This window comes from Peromyscus eremicus, chromosome 2 (genome assembly GCF_949786415.1).
Source record: "Peromyscus eremicus chromosome 2, PerEre_H2_v1, whole genome shotgun sequence".
Taxonomy (NCBI): domain Eukaryota; kingdom Metazoa; phylum Chordata; class Mammalia; order Rodentia; family Cricetidae; genus Peromyscus; species Peromyscus eremicus.
The window spans coordinates 67,428,830-67,446,352 of NC_081417.1; the positions used below are offsets into that span (position 1 = coordinate 67,428,830).

At 45.6% G+C, this 17,523-nt stretch overlaps 1 protein-coding gene across 1 annotated transcript in view; it reads left to right on the forward strand.

The window, feature by feature from the left end:
- Positions 1 to 2,875, forward strand: part of Col15a1 (collagen type XV alpha 1 chain) — a 108,645-nt gene extending 105,770 nt beyond the window's left edge. The window contains exons 39-40 of the mRNA XM_059254319.1: positions 51 to 166; positions 1,836 to 2,875. Coding sequence (XP_059110302.1) covers positions 51 to 166; positions 1,836 to 2,049 — 330 coding nt within the window. The 3' untranslated portion in view covers positions 2,050 to 2,875. The remainder of the gene's footprint in view (positions 1 to 50; positions 167 to 1,835) is intronic.
- Positions 2,876 to 17,523: the final 14,648 nt, after the last annotated feature.

Sequence of the window (17,523 nt, forward strand, 5' to 3'; positions counted from 1 at the left end):
AGTTGTAGACCAATGACATAAAAATTCTAATGTGGCATTTTTCCTCATAGGGCCAAGTTCTTTTTAACAATTGGGACTCAATATTTTCTGGTGACGGAGGTCAGTTCAACACACACGTTCCGATATACTCCTTTGATGGTCGAGACGTGATGACCGATCCTTCCTGGTAAGTGCAGGCTGAGGACCTGGTTTGTAGCACTATAGGTGTTTTTAGGATATTTTCTAACAATGGGATGCCTTTATCAGCTACCCCCCCTCCCCGAATACTGCCAATCTGAAGCCACAGGGAGGCAGCCGAGTCATGGGAAAGCCATGGCCTTGGAGCCAGAAGACCCAGGTCTAGTCACTCACTATAAGACTTGGGCAAAGCACTTCACTCTGAACCTCAGCTGCCTTGTCTGTCAAATGAGTAGACAAAATGTGTATACTCTAGGACAGTTGTGCAGATGACTGTGAGTGTAAACAGTGTGCAGTAGACATACTGTGACTGGTGATCCTGCAGCCCTGTCCTATAAATGGCACTCTCAGTCTTTGAAAACAGCATGTGTTGTTCAGAATGCTCGGTGCCTATGCTGTAACATATCTAATGCCAGGTCTGGAAGGTAGTACACCGACATGGCCCCTTCTCTTTAAGTGTTTTCAGTGTCAAGGGGCAACAGATAACAGACCAAATATATATGTAGACATTTTTGTAGCTTTAAAAGATGACAACAGGAGCCTAGGGAAGCCATTGTTTTTTGAGGGTGAGAATCAAAAGTCGAGTCCTGCAAGAGGGGGCCCCTCAGGTGAAGGAGTCCCAGGTCTGACTATTGAAGAGGCGACTGAAGAAGTAACTGCAGTAGCAATGGTGCAGAGTCGTGAAAACTGAAGATGCTCTTGGGGGATGGCTGCAAGCTGAGTATGCTAGAAATAGAGTATGCCTAGAAAGCTGGTAACAGCCACAAGGCTAAAAAAAAGGATCCGGCATTGGATCATGGACTGTGGATGAGGAAGAACGTGTCTTAGTTCACTACACTTATGCCAATTCACTTACCAAGATATACCATGAAGAATTGCTCTTTAAGAACTGGGGCGATTGCCCGGCAGTGGTGGCACATGCCTTTAATCCCAGCACTTGGGAGGCAGAGCCAGGCGGATCTCTGTAAGTTTGAGGCCAGCCTGGTCTACAGAGTGAGATCCAGGACAGGCATCAAAACTACACAGAGAAACCCTGTCTCAAAATAATGATGATAATAATAATAATAATAATAATAATAATAATAATAATAATGAACTGGGGTGACGGCTCAGGCAGTAAAATGCTTGCTGCACAGGCGTGATAACCTGAATTCAGATCCCCATCATATGTCTAACAGCTAGGTGGGGGACACGCATCTGTAACTCCAGCACTGAGTGGTAGAAATTCGTGGCTCCTTGGGGTTTGGTGGCCATCAAATCTAGCTAAATTAGCAAGCTCCTGGTTCAGTGAGAGACCCTGCCTCCAAAATAAGGTGGAGAATGATTGAAGAAGATAACCAATATTGACCTTTGACCACATACATGTGCCCCTCCCCCCACATACACACATACACAAACCACACAACACAATAACTATAAAATAAAATAAGAAATAAAGAACTTCATGTTATTAAAAATGCCACTTAAAATGTAACACTAGCCAGGTGGTGGTGGCACATGACTTTAATTCCAGCACTTGGGAGGCAGAGGCAGACAGATCTCTGTGAGTTCAAGGCCAGCCTGGTCTACTGAGTGAGTTCCAGGACTGTTATATAGAGAAACCTTGTCTCAGAAAAACACATACACACAAAAAGTAACACTATAAAATTCCTTTCTAGGCCCCAGAAAGTCATTTGGCATGGATCCAACCCCCATGGTGTCCGTCTTGTGGATAAGTACTGTGAAGCCTGGCGAACCACGGACATGGCAGTAACGGGATTTGCCTCGCCACTGAGCACAGGGAAGATTCTGGACCAGAAAGCTTATAGCTGTGCTAATAGGCTAATCGTCCTGTGTATTGAAAACAGTTTCATGACAGACGCTAGGAAGTAATAGCCTTCCCATGAGTCTCAAAGAGTTTTCTAATTTTTCTTATGTGAAGAGTTGACACTGAAGTCTAAAATGTTGTAAATATTGTAAGTTTTTTTATATTACACATTTGTCAAAAGAGAAACCAAAGAAAACATACCTCAGTATACTCAAAAGGAAAGACACAAGGGACTCAGATCCAAGTCAAATCCAATCCACATATTGGTGCTAGATTCTGCAGGAAGCCCCAGCAGTATGAACACATCCTGACACAGAGTAGGGCAATCTGAAAACAGAGGCCAGAGTGACTGATTGCCCAGTGCATTCTTCAGAAAGAATTCCTTCCTTCCAACCATGACTATTGAGTGTAAGATGTCCTTCATGTTTGCTTACAAGGTCAGCTTTTAGACACATAGCCCCTTCCTAAGTGCTTGGTGATTCCATATACATGCATCCGTCCAGAGAAAGGGAACCACTCGGAAGATCCCATTCATATTCTTCTATCAGGCTTTAATATGGTTCCCCTTTAAAACACTATTGCCATCATGCTGTAGAGTTTTGCATGTTTACCCAATCATAGTTGAGCGTGGCATCTGTTTATGTAGTTCTGGCTTGCTGGGAAAGTTGAGACTCCAGGAAAGAAACAGCACATAATCATTACCTTTCTTTCCCTTGCTAGTCCTCCTTCCCATCCCCCACCCCGATTTTACCATTTCCATTTGGCAAGTCTTGAATTACGATTGCAGCTGAAACAGATGCGTTGAGATGAGTTTTCTGAAAAGTCTGTATCATTGTGCTATAGGCTTTGCTATCTTTTTCCATGTAAGAACATAAAGACATCTTTTCCAGATGCTTGCTTCTGTTTGACTTTTGATCCCTGGACCTTTCATTCTTTGCCACTGAGGCAGAAGTGGCCTGGGTGGATGTGCTAATCTTGTCACCGGCACTGGGGACGAGTCATTCCAGAATTGAAGAGGGGTGGGGGTGAGGTGGGGCAGATGAGCCCGAGTGGGGGACAAGCTCTGTTGTGATTGCACTAATGTCTCAGTGCATGACCGTGGGCTCTTCTCTCCGGGAGACTGGGGTAGACGCACAGGATCGGCTTTGCTGAGTAAATGTCACTCATCAGAAGTCCCCCCAGCTCTGCAAAGTGGGTAGTTTTTAAACCTCCACTTTACAAAGGAAGAAAACAGGAAGAGGTGGCTCAGGTCCTTCCTGGGTCCTGTCATATGGCTGGCATGTGTGGGGCTGGTTTCAGACTCAGGCTCTCTCTCCCTCCAGGGCCCAAGGTCTTTTCAAGGCACCACTGGATATGGCTGCCTGTTGGTCCCCTCTCCACCCCAAGTAAATGACTCTGGAAACATTATTAGTAGGCAAGAAGCATGCTGAGATATTTCCTCCCATTCAGTGGGGCTGGCCCAGAAAGCCACCATAGTGAATGTATCCTCCTAACTCCTTGAAGAAGGAAGGAAATTAAGAACAAAAATTAAATAAATAAATGAAACAAAACTAACAGTCCAGGAACCTCCACTTCAGATTTCACAGCAGGAAGAGCAGCTGGAATCTTTCTAATGAGTCATGAACTGAAAATGGTTACAGGGGAAAGCCCCAGGGGTGGATGAGTTACAGGTGAGGAGTGCTTGGCATGGATGACAGTGGTAGGAGAGAGAGGACAGGGGAATCCTGGGTCAGGAAGTATAGATGCCACCCACTTCAGTCAGAGCCACAAGACCTAAGACCACAGAAAGGACAAGGTGGAATGGGACTGAAGAGAGAAGCCAGGAAGAAAGAGATCCACCTCTCCTGACCCTAGGAGAGGGCATTGAGGCATGCCCCCCTGCACACACTGGAGGACCCACCCTCGCAGATGGAGTCCCAGAGTCAACTGCAGCCCCATGCACTCTGACAAACCATCACGGTCCTGTGCCTGGCATTCAAGAGTCTTTGCGGAACATCTGCCTCCACTTGAACTTTCCAGACCCATGCCAAAGTCCACCTATCTGGCCTGCCTCGTGGTCTGTTAGGCAAACTGCACAGGCTCCTCTGCTGGGCCATGTTGCTTGTGCCCTGTGCCATCTTGGCAAAGCCATAATTGCTAAGTGTCCCTTCTTTCCCCTCCCCTCTCCTCCTCTCCCCTCCCCTCCCCTCCCCTTCCCACAAAGCATCTATGACATCCCCTAGACCTGTCTACCTGGTGTCCTACTCTTCCTCCCTCTGGATGCCTGGTGTGCTTCACACCTGAAATTTGTCACTCAGTCAATTAAAATACAATGGCTTAAGGGTCTCCAAACCTTCATTACCCATTTGCTTGGAAGTCTTGGGGATACTAGAAGGCTGTTAAGCCTACTCTCACACTGCTCAAACACAGGAGGGAAGATTTGGCATGCTTGGCTAATAACCTCTATAAAGTGGAGGGCTTTGGGGTACTTGCTCTGAGTCTGTAAGAAAGGCCTTCAGATGTGAAGCTGTGGTTTCAGGCTTCCTGAATCTTCCACCAGCAATAGAACCAGGGGGGAGGAAACGGCTGCCCACCCATGTAGACGGGCGAGGGAGGGGGGCAGATCCCATGAGAAGGGGGGCAGATCCCATGAGAAGGACAACTTGGGAGGGACAAAGAGCAGAAGAATGGGCAGCTCCTGTGGTAGTGGGGAAACCAGTACCAGGAAGGCCTGGAGGACCTGCTGTGGCCACACGGCGTGGCCAGAAACAGACCCGGAAACATGAGGAAACTGGATCACAGGAACCACCCTCAGGTTTCCAGTCTCCTCTGGACCCCGCGGCTGAGTGCTGCGGCACTTGACTCTGAAAGGGACACAAGCAGAATCATGGGAACTGTCGGCAGCCTGGTAGAGCTGAGTATTAGCTAAGGTCCAAAGGAGTAAAAACAAAAAGCGGAATGAGCTGGTTCATGAGACCCAGAAGTGGGGCACAGAATGCAGACTCAACCTGGCAACGTAGCGCCTGGGTTAGGGTGTGTGCCTGTCTTCCCCTTGTCTGTCTGTCTGTCTGACTGGCTTCTGCTTTTCTCTGTGTATGTTCTTCTTCTTTTCAACCAAAGACAAGCTGCCTTCGTGGGGAGGGGTGATGGCAGGCAGCTTCAGACTTGTGTTTCCCTCTATTAAAGAAGAGCCCAAGAGGGAAGAAGAGACTTCCTCTCCCCCGGGATTGCATCAGTTCCTGAAAATGACTGTGCTTGGCCTCACATGAGTTGTGTGTCGACCTAGGCTGTGTGACTGGAAGCCTCACCAGAGATGATATGTGCAGAAAAAAAAAATACTTCCTCCATCCAAGATGCCTAAGGTTTTTGAAATGACTAGAACACTGAGAAGATCAAAGCACAGATTCATCACACCCAGCAACAGGGATGGAATGGTATGGGCATGGAATAACAGGCAGACGTGAGACCATGCCAGCCTTGATTTCTGGGAACTCAAGCATCTGAACAGGCAGTTATGAGCTTCCCCATGTGGGTTCTGGGATCTAAACTCCAGTCCTCTACAAGAGCAGCAAGCATTCTTAAGCCCTGAGCCATCTCTCCAGCCCCTCATGCTGATTTTTAAATGTTTAAATATCCAGGGCTTTCTAAGTTGATGCATATGATTGTCTTCCTTAGAACTCCTGCCCAGCTGGCCCCCCACTTAGCCTCTGCAGCATTGCCCCTCCTGTTTCCAAAGCTTCTCTCCGTGGACTTTAGCTTCTCCCCTAGTTTATTCTTCGTACAAGAAGAGACAGTTTACAAAAGACGCCACTATAATGCAGCAGTTTGGTCTGGGCTCCCTTTAGAGGGGGTTCATTTGCAAGCATCTTATAAAGGGGAAGTGCTCCCTGGAAATCCTTAAGAAATGAAACAAGGAGCTGGGCGGTGGTGGCGCATGCCTTTAATCCCAGCGCTTGGGAGGCAGAGCCAGGTGGATCTCTGTGAGTTCGAGGCCAGCCTGGGCTACAGAGTGAGTTCCAGGAAAGGTGCAAAGCTACGCAGAGAAACCCTGTCTTGAAAAATCGAAAAACCAAAAAAAAAAAAAAAAAAAAAGAAAAAGAAAAGAAGAACTGAAACAAGAAACAGACGGCAGGGCATGAAGAGTGCACCTAGTTATTGTTGTGGGTAGCTGGCTTACACTCCTCTCTCAGGAACTCTGGGACCCATCTTCAGGAACCTCCGAGTTTCCAGAGAACAAAGGTACTGTGGTATTTATATCCTTGTGGATTCAGCTTTAAATGACTGCAGCATCTTGAGTCATAGGCACCAGGATTGCCCTCTAGTAATCCTAGTCAGTTTTTCCTGCAAAGCTTCCCAGCAAACTCTAATGGATGGTTCCACCCCAATCATATGTGGAACTTTACAGCTGACCCCTGTTTCCAGAGACTTTCCTGACTCTTCCATAGATCTTAAGAAAACCCAGATACATTCCATCCTCAGTGAAGTCAACTTTGTCCTCACCCACAAATCTACCCTCTTTCTGACCCAAATTTTGGAGACCCAACTAATCTTGCTGCCAGTGAGGACCATGTTTCCATCATTAGCATAAAGGTTAATAAATTTTTCTTTCCAATCCTTGATCTGTCTGCCTCTTTTTCTTCAGTCTCAGGGCACACAGGGACCAGTCCTGGTACACCAGAGCTGGACTGTTCCAGAATGGTAGACCAACTCGGTTACTGAAAGGTCCGAGTGTGCAAGGGGGAGGGAGGGTGTTGTGTCAAACTCCAGCTTGCCGCACATAAGCAGAGTAGGCTCTGATGGCTAGAGTAAGCTCTCAGGGCAAGAAGTGCCCTTACAGGAATTTAGAGGTTTAGGGGTGGTACACCCAGACTTGTTATGTCACGTTCAGGAAACCACTCGGGTTTGATTTCAAGATAACAGTTGGAGTTACAACAACTTCTTAGAACCTTATTGAGATGAGAAGACTGAGGGGAAGAAAAAGGTGGTGGAGGAGGAGGGAGAGAAGGAGGAGGAAGAAAAATGAAGATGTGGTGCAGGAGGAGACGGTGGAGGAAGAAGAAGAAGAGAAGGAAAGGGAGGAGGAGGGAGAGGAAGAGGAGGAGGAGGAGGAGGAAAAAATCAAGATGTGGTACAGGAGGAGGTGGTGGATTAAAAAGAGGAGGAGAAGGAGAAGGGAGAGAAGGAGGAGGAAGGGAGGGAGGAAGAGGGAGAAGAGGAGAGAGAGGAGAAGGAAGGAGAGGAGGAAGAGGAGGAGGAAGAAAAAATGAAGATGTGGTGCAGGAGAAGGTGGTGGAGGAAGAAGAGGAAGGGAAGGAAGGGGAGGAGGAGGGAGAGGAGGAGGGAAAGGAAGGGGAGGAGGAAGTAGAGGAGGAGGGAGAGAAGGAGGGAGAGACAACCTTCAAGTACATCAACAGGCCAGAAACTGGACACTTCGTGAGAAGCAGGAACCTGGCTGAATATCTAATCACCACAGCAAAGAGCAGGCCTGGGTCCCAGCTGTGCGCTGACTGCTGGCCCATGCAAGCCAAGGCTGCAGTTCCATGCACACTGAGGAAGAGGTGGGGCCCTCACAGACACCTGTGCCGTCGAGCATGGCCTCAGCAGAGCTGCTCACGCTCATCTCTAGCTTTCCATATTCATGAACATCAGCAACAATCATGTCAGTCATCCGAGGCGTCCCAGCAGCTCCCAAGCAGGAACTAGCAGATGGGTCAGAACCAACGGTTTCTATTTAAAAAGAATGATTATAACAAAAAAGAGACAACTTTGTAAATTCAAATTTGTATTCTCAGTGAAATTTTAGAAGACAAGAAATTAGATAAATTTAGGAGGATCAGAAACAGTTCTTGGAGACAAAATAAGGGGCCAGTTAGGTGGTTCGGTGGGTAGAAGTGCTGCCGACCAAGCCTGCTGGCCTGAGCTTCATCCCCAGACCCATCACAGAAGGAAAGAACCAACTCTAGAGAGTTGTCCTCTGACCTCCACATATGCAGTACCAGAGAGTGCACATGTGAACACACACACAGACACACACACACACACACACAGACACACACACATACATACACACACATACATACACACACACATACATACACACACACACGTACATACACACACAGACACACACACATGCATACACACATACACATACACACAGACACACAGACACACACATACAGACACACAGACACACATACATACACACACACATACACACAGACACACGTACAGACACACATACATACACACACATACACACACGTACATACACACAGACACACACATACATACACACACATACAGACACACATACACATACAGACACACATACACAGACACACAGACACACACATACAGACACACAGATACACACAGACACACACATACATGCATGCACACATGGAGAAAGGATTTCAAAATTACATCATCTAGGTACCCAACCTGTGAAAAAAATCTTTTGGAAAATTATAACCAAATGAAAATTGGTAGAGAATTGAGATCTCACACAGTAGAGGACACGGCACCATAATAGAAATCTAATGAGAGAGAAAAAAAATCAGAATAACTTACAGTTATGTTCAAACCAGTGGTTTCTAATGTATAATATGTGTACATCATCTGGACTGAGGTGGCTTTTACTTCATTATTCTGACATGTGTTAGAAAAATGTAAGTAGATATTAAATTCACAATTTCACATTTATTTTCATTTACTATGAAACTAAAATGGATACATAAAGAACGTAAAGTGTTTGTTGAAGGAAAGATATTAGGCAACTAATGGCACAGGCTGCATGTTGTTAGGATGCATGCTGTTAGAAAGTATATGATTAGGATATGCATTGCTGGGATGGTGTAGGGTTAGGGAGTATATGGTTAGGATGGTATGTTAAGATGTATGTGGTTAGGATGTATATTGTTAGGTGGTGTAGGATTAGGACATATATTGTTAGGATTGTATTGTGTTGGGGTATTATGTTATATATATTAGGTTAGGGCGGTATATTGTTAGGATGGCTTATTGTTAGGATGTACATGGTTAGGACATATATTGTTAGGATGGTATATTGTTAGGATGTATATTGTTAGGATGTATATGGTTGGGGTGGTATATTGTTAGGATGGTATACTGTTAGGATGTATATGGTTAGGACATATATTGCTAGGATGGTATATTGTTAGGATGTACATGGTTAGGGTGGTATATTGTTAGGATGGCTTATTGTTAAGATGTATATGGTTAGGACATATATTGTTAGGATGGTATATTATTAGGATGTGTATTGTTAGGGTGGTATGGGTTAGGAAGTATATGTTTAGGATGATACCATTGTTGTTAAGATGTATGTGGTTAAGATGTATATTGTTAGGATGGCAAATTGTTGGAGTGATAAATGACTAAATTTGCACTTCTGATTCCTGGTGTGGAAGGAATGCAGTGGGGTGTGGCTTGAGATGGAATCCTGGCAGCAGGAGTTAAGTCAGAACCACATATCAGAGCTATGGCTGCAGCTGGGCTAAAGGGGTCAAGTTGACACAGGAAGCATTTACTACGCCTCAGCAGGCCACTCCTCCCCCTTGTCATTAGGGCCTCAGGCACCATTTTGTTCTCCATATCTAAGGGTTTTGTTTTCTGCAGTTTCCTTTATCCATGGTCACCTGCCATCCAGAAATATTAAATAGAAAAAGCCAGGCTAAACTATTCATAAGTTTTACGTGGTGCATCATTCTGTACAGCATAGCTACCCTCCCCTTGCTGGTTGCTTTTAACTGTCAACTTGACACACTCAAGGATCATTTGATCATTTAAAGAATATTGGTGAGGAATTGTCTAGATCAGATTGACCTGTTGTAAGCAGGTCTGTGGGATCTTCCATATATATATATATATATATATATATATATATATATATATATATATATATATATTCACAATGCATATGAATGTTTTGTCTGTGTACACATATGTATACTACGTACATATTTAGTGCCCTTGGAGGTCAGAAGAGGTTGTCAGATCCTCTGAAACTGGAGTAACGGATGCTTGTGAGCCACTGTGTGGGTGCTGGGAACTGAACCCAGGTCCTCTACAAGTACAAGTACCCTTAACCACTAGGCCATCTCTGCAGCTCCATTTTCTTAATTGCGTTGAGGTCAGAAGCCCTGCCCTGAATGTGGGTTGTACCTTTTCATGAGCTGGGCCCTGAACTGTGTAATAGTGGAGAAGGTGAGGTAAGCGGGCATGCATTTTCTCCCTGCTGTGAGAGAGACCAGCTCCCCTCGCTCCCCAGGGTACCTTTGAGCAGAGAGAAATAAGAATATGTAGATAGAAATACAGAGGAAAGATACAGTTAGAAAACACAAGATAGCCTCGGGAGGGCCTGTCTCAAAACCCACCGGCCCCTTCTGTCTCTACTAAAGGGCTTTTAAAGGAATGCCAAGGGGTGGAGGAAAAGACCTCCCCCAGCACAGCCAAGTGCAGACCATCTCAGACACCTGGAGATCATGTATGTGGTCAAGCCATCCCCTAATGCAGCCCTGCTGTGTAAAGCGAGCTCAGATCTCACCAGGAAACCTTTGTGAGCTCCCACAATGCTGTTGACTGAAGATGTGACTATTTGCCTCAAGTTCCTGCCTTGATTTCCCCACAATGACAGACTGTAACCTGGAACTGTAAGCCAAATAAATCCTTTCTTCCTTAGAGCTGCTCTTCTCAAGAGCGTTTCACTGCAGCAACAGAAGTAAAACTAGCACACTCCTGGCGGTCATCCCTTCCCAGCGGTCATCCCTTCCCGGCGGTCATCCCATCCCAGTATTAGAATGATTGTCAAAACGTTTACTAACTTTTATTTTGTTTAATGGCCCAAGGCAGAGAATACCTCATGCAAGTCCGGCAAGCAAATTTATGGCAAAAGAAAGAAAAACATATATGAATAAAAATTATAGTAAAAATATAAACCACTGACATAGGAGCCATTTTAAAATATGAAAGATTCCAGGGGGGAGTTGAAGGTGGGTATGATTAAAATACATTATATACACGTGTGAAGTTCTTGAAGAATAAATAACAGGTACTGTAAAAATATAAAAGATCCTATCAACAACTTATTAATTTGAATTTTAAGATGCAGATACAATGAATGACATGCTACGAAAATGTGAATAGCACAGTTGATGCAGACAATCTGAACATTTCACTCGCTGTAAATTAAATCAAAAAGAATATTGTTAAAAGTCTGCTCAGCTTCCCACATGCCACATATGTATGTATGGGTGGTGGTACTGGGGCAGTTCCTCAAGGAAAGAAAGATGCTATAGGAACAAAAAATGAAGGAGCACCACTGAGCCGGACTGTGGTGGTGCATGCCTTTAATTCCAGCATTTGGGAGGCAGAGAAAGGCGGATCTCTGAGTTCAAGTCTAGCCTGGTTAACAGAGTAAGTTCCAGGACAGTCAGGGCTACATAGAAAAACCATGTCTCAAAACAGACAAACAAACAAAACTCTGCCCACTGAGGCTGGGGATGTAGTTTCATTGGTAGAAAGCTTGTTTACCATGCACAAAGCTCTGGCTTCCATCACCAGCACCACATAAACCAGGGGTGGCAGCAAAGGCCCATAGTCCCAGAACTTGGGAGGTAGAGGTAGGAGGATCAGAAGCTCAAGGATATCTTTGGCTATGTAGTAGACTTGAGGTCAGCCTGGGCTACATGAGACTCTGACTCAGAAAAAACAAAAAACAAAAAACTAAGCTGCCCACTGCATCCTACCCCTTATATTAAACACTACACATGCACGTACATACACACCACACATTTCCTCATTTACAATTTCAAGACTATTTTAACTCTCAATAAAACAGACTCACTGCCTCTTTAAGGACTGACTGTCAAAGCGACATCTAGCTATCCAGTCCAACAGAAGTTCCAGGGTCTGTGGTGCAGTCCATTCCTCTTAATCAGGTTCTGGTGCTCATTAGTCAGTTATTAATTAATTACTGGGAAGGACAGAAAAAGGGCAACTTCCCTTGAGGATTTATATTCCCATGGAGCATATAAAACACACATGTAAACAGGTAAATAGATGTGGTGATTCAGATAGTCCTGAAAACTGAAAAGACAAGGTGACAGGGTTGATTGGGGCTGGGGGAGAACACGCCCTCTTCAAAGGCTGGTGTGAAGAGATGACATCCAAGTCGGAATGCTTGCAGTCCTCTTGTTGAGGTGTCTTGATGAAGGCGCAAACACGAAACCACTTGATTTCTTGCAATCGCTGTCACCAGCTCTATCCCTAAGTCTCTCTCCTACAGCATAGATTTTTAAAGACCCCTGGGAAAGTGCGTTAGCTAAGTCCATCCAAGAGACAAAAGACACTTTAAATAATTGAACCAAGGGAATTTGATGTGGACAATTAATTACATGAATAGTAGAAAAGCCTATAAATGAATGGATGACAGTAATGTCCATCCGGGTATTATGAAAAGACAAGTGAATGGAGAAGGATGTATTTGCAGAGCTTGGAGACCGAGGACCAGAACACAGAGATTGGCTTGTGCTAGGCCTGGAGTCATAGGGAGAGAGAGTCCACAGCAAGTGTTGCTGGAAACGGAGGGAGGATGCTTAGGGTTTGTTTTCCTCCTTGTTCACAGGACTCGTCTACACCAAGCTAGAAGTCAACTGAGCCAGCATCTTGGAAAGTACAGCCTGTAGGAAAGTGGTCCCCACCCCACAGAGAGCATGGGTGAAGAAGGGGAGAAGCCGGAGACACAGGACAGACACCGGAAGATTGCGTCACTTCCTGGCTAGTGAGTGACTATTCTCCTTGAGATCCAGCCTTAACATCCCCTGCAGGGTTTCTCCCTTGCCCCACCCTCACAACGCTCTCTTGAGCTGGCATCCTTTTCGGAAGGAAGATAGGAGAGGCATGTGATCTGGGCCTGAGAGATACCTTCCCCTTCCTTCTTCGTGCCCAGCTCCTCTCTCATGTGTCAGAGGTGGGCAGAAAGGGAAGAAAGCAAGACTAGAGTCTCTAATTCTCTGGCTGTAACTACAGTCCTGTATGGGTTGGCTGTTGTGACTTCTCTGACTAGTGCAGGCCCCCAATGCCCTCACTGTGGTGGGCCTTCAAACTCCAGGAAGAACACCTCTAGGTTCAAGCCTAACCACTTTCTGCCTGATCCACTGTGTCCGGCCAGACTCTCCTCCAATCAGCTCCCTCCTGCCCCATCTCCACCTTGACAGAAAGGCCAATTATTTCTTATCTCAGCCTAAAGGCAAATAGAATGCAGTTTCAATTTGAGAACATCTCCTCTGCCTAGGACTGCCTCCTCCCCTACACGCCACATTTTGGGGTTTCTGTGGTAAACTGAATGAGAGTAGTCCAGGTAGGTGCATATGCTTGAATGCTTGGTCCCCAGTTCGTGGAACTATTTGGTAAGGATTAGAAGGTGTGACCAGCCTTGTTGAAGGAGGTATGCCATTGGGGATGGACTTAGAGATTTTGAAAGTCCATGCCACTCCAGTTCTCTTTCTCTCTGTCTCTCTCTGTCTCTCTCTGTCTCTCTCTCTCTCTCTCTGCCTCCAACTTGTGGATACGATGTAATCTCTCAGCTACTGCTCCAGCACCATGCCTGCCTGCCTGATGCCATGTTCTCCACCATGACGGTCACAGACTCCAACCCTCTGAAACTGTAAGCAAGCCCCTACGAAATGCTTTCTTTATAAGTTGCCTTATAAAGGTCATGGTGTCTCTTCACAGCAACAGAAAAGTAACTAGGACAGGATCTTACCAATAGTGGGCATAGTGAGGAGGCCTTCCTTTTATCAGGACTCCCAAAGTATTCTCGAGGCAGATAATCATGACTGTCTCTCCCTCTAATCCCATCCCAGGCATCTCATGGAGATTGGGCCAGTAAGCTCTGGGAGGGGGAGGGGCATTTTAGTGGGCAGCTCTATTCATCACTTTTCTTACAATTGTTTCTTGTTGGTGTGAACCAATACTCGACAGAAACGAGATAAGGGAAGAGAAGACTGTTGGATCACGGCATCAGGACACAAAGTCTACCACGGTGGGGAAGGTGCAGAGATTTGAAAGACTCCATTGTAGCTGTGGTCGCGTGGGGAGGCAGATCCTCAGGCTTTGACACATCAGGAAACAGAAGAAGAAGGACATATCACCTTCAAAACCTATCCTCAGTGACCATTTCTGTTAGCTAGGCTCGAGGACCCAAAGGTCCCACTGCCTCCCAAAACAGCACCACCATCTGGTGACCGAGTGTTCAAACACATGGGCCTGTGGGGGGCATTACAGATCTAACCATAACAACAGCTAGCTCTCTTGAGAAGGTGTTTGGCTGACAACCCTTTGTCTTGACGGAGCCTTAGCTGGGCTTTCCAGACCACAGGAGAAGTACTGTGGAACAAGCCTGCTTTTGAACAATGGAAAGGAGGAAAATTCACAACGGCTGCTCTCAGAAGTGCTGTTGATAGCTTCGCAACTGGATTCATCTTTTTAAGTGTGGTGGTAGTGGGATCTGCAGAGGCCAGAAGAAAGCTCCAGATCCCCTGGAGCCAGAGTTGCAGGAGGCTGTCAGTGGCCTGATAAGGGTGCTGGAAGGTAAACCAGGGTTCTCTGGAAGAGCAATATGGACTCTTAACCATGGAGCCATCTTTCTAGCCCCTGATTTATTTTTAAGTGTTGAGCCTTGAACTAGGACCTTATGCATGCTAGACAAGCACTCCACCACTGGGCTGTATCACTAGCCTTTTTTTTTTTTTTTTTAATTTGAAAAAAATTTAAGTTACCTAAGTTACCTAATCCACCCTATAGTTCAGGCTGGTTTTAAACTCTTGAAACATTTGCCTCAGGCTCTCAAGGGGCTAGGATTATAGGAATACGTCACTAGGCATGGCTTTATCTTATTTATTTAGGTTTATTTAGGTCTCTGTCCTAGTTAAGGTTACTATTGCTCTGATGAAACACCATGACCAAAAAGCAAGTTGGGGAGGAAAGGGTTTATTTGGTTTGTGCTTCCACATCAGAGTCCATCACTGAAGGAAGTCAGGACAGGAACTCAGGCAGGGATGGAACCTGGAGGCAAGAGCTGATGCAAAGGCTGTGGAAGTGCTGCTTACTGTCTTGACCCTCTTAACTTGCTCAGCCTCAGTCTGCTTGCTTTCTTTCTTTCTTTCTTTCTTTCTTTCTTTCTTTCTTTCTTTCTTTCTTTCTTTCTTTGTGTGTGTGTGTGTTTGTTTGTTGTTTTGGTTTTTGTTTGTTTTTTTGTTTGTTTTTTCAAGACAAGGTTTCTCTGTATAGCTCTGGCAGTCCTGGAACTCACTCTGTAGACCCAGACTGGCCTCAAACTCAGAGATCTGATTGCCTCTGCCTCCCTAGTGCTGGGATTAAAGCCATGAGCCACCACTGCCTGGCTTCAGCCTGCTTTCTTGTGGAACCCAGGACTACCAACCGATGGGTGACACCACCCACAATGGGCTGGGCCCTCCCTATCAATCACTAGTCAGGAAAATGCCTTACAGACGTGCATAAAGTATGATCTTGTGGGGGCATTTTCTTAATTAATGTTTCCTCCTCTCTGATGACTTTAGCTTGTATCAAGCTGGCATTAAACTAGCCAGTCTCTCTCTCTCTAGGGTCTCATGCAGCCCAAGATGGCCCAGAACTCCTGCTCCCCTGCCTCCACCTTACAAGCGCTGGGATGACAAATGTGTACCACCATGCCCAGCTCCATATGACATTTTCGATTGTGAGGGAAAAAAAAAAAAAACCAAAAAACTACCCTTGGCACTTTTACACCCAGAGACTGTCTCACAAGTCACATACCTTCAGTAACATGAATTTTATTTCTGAGACTGATATGCCCATCTGGCTGTTAGCTCTCAGCAGATCTGTTAGGTTTAGTAGGACATGAACTGATGTGTGTTTGGATGACTAGTGTGACTTCTGTGTGCCGCCGGGACTGCAGGGCGAAATGGAACAACAGATAAATGATTATAGTGATGTCACCGAGAGTTTATAATGGTGTCTTGGGCTATGGGTGGAGCAGAGAAGGTGGGAGAAATAGAGAGATTCTGGTAAAATTGGAAAAGGAAACTTGCTAGAAGGTCTTGGTTACAATACAACAATCCTGGGCTTTGGGGCTGGCTAGCTGCCTGGATGGTGATGCTATTTCCTGGTATGGGAGTAACTCGATGAGGGTGAAATTTGCTCATACTTCTGTTTGTTTTGTTCATTATCCTATCCCCAGGGTCTGGAAGAGTGTCTGCTACTTAGTTGTTCAATAAATAGACGTTGAATAACTGAAAAGGCAATCGTTTGATCAGGACATAGTCTATTGGGCATAAACACTTTCCACCTAAGACCAATGACATGTTGAACCACTCTGTATGCTTGCCAAATCCATTTGAAGAAACATAAGAGGGAAATAAAGTTTAGTTGTTGTGACTAAGAACCACTCTCCAGGCTTTTTGGGCAAGAACAGCAAAACTCACTTTGTTTGTGGGAGAGAAAGCTCTTCTGGTCAGGCTATTTGCCCTGCCCCTGGGGATATGGGAGAATCCACTGAACAACCAAAAACTGACCTGCATCCTGGGGTTAAGTCTCCTCTTCGTCATAGCCCCAGAGGAGGGCTCAGCTTCCAGGCCTCAGCTGTGTCAGAGCTTCTAGTGATTAGGAAGTTCTGCACTGACCCAGGCCATGGCCCAGTCACTGCTGCCTTAAAACAAAGCACTCCTTCTTTCCTCCCTGGGCTTATCATTTCCCCATCACAGAATATGGTTTGCAGTTCTTTTTTTCTTTTTCTTTTTTTTTTTTTTTTTTTTTGGTTTTTCGAGACAGGGTTTCTCTGTGTAGCTTTGTGCCTTTCCTGGAACTCACTTGGTAGCCCAGGCTGGCCTCGAACTCACAGAGATCCGCCTGGCTCTGCCTCCCGAGTGCTGGGATTAAAGGCGTGCGCCACCACTGCCCGGCTAGTTTGCAGTTCTTAAAGGAGGAAGATCTGCAATGCCCCTGAACTCAGAATCTTGCTCTTTATTCACCTACTGCTCCCTCCTGCTTTCAAACAGCCTAGCTTTGATTGGAGTCCTCATCCAATCTTGATGCCTGGGTGTGATGTAATATTTGGGTTTTGTCTATGGTTCCTGGCTCATAATCCTCTTCTTGAGGCAGGTTATAGAAACTAGAATCTCTCTTCCTCAAGGTAAGTCATATACTTCCATCTTCCTCTGAGCATCCGGCTTGGAGCATGATGGCACATACCCATAGTGCCAGCTCTTCAGTAGTGGATACAGAAGGATCCTGAATTCCAAGCCATGAGGAGTTGGTATAGACGCCTGGTCTACTCTCCTGACATCAAATCATAAGACTCAAACTTGAGAATGGTTCCTACTTCATACCCTTGAGCGAGAGATGGTACAGAATCTAACAGGCAGCCTCCTGAGCTGCCCCACCCAGACTATTCATACCAGGACACACCCTTGCAGTCCGATCCTGTTTTGACACAGTTTTCTTTGTTTTAATCATACCCATGCAATAAAGTCTCCATG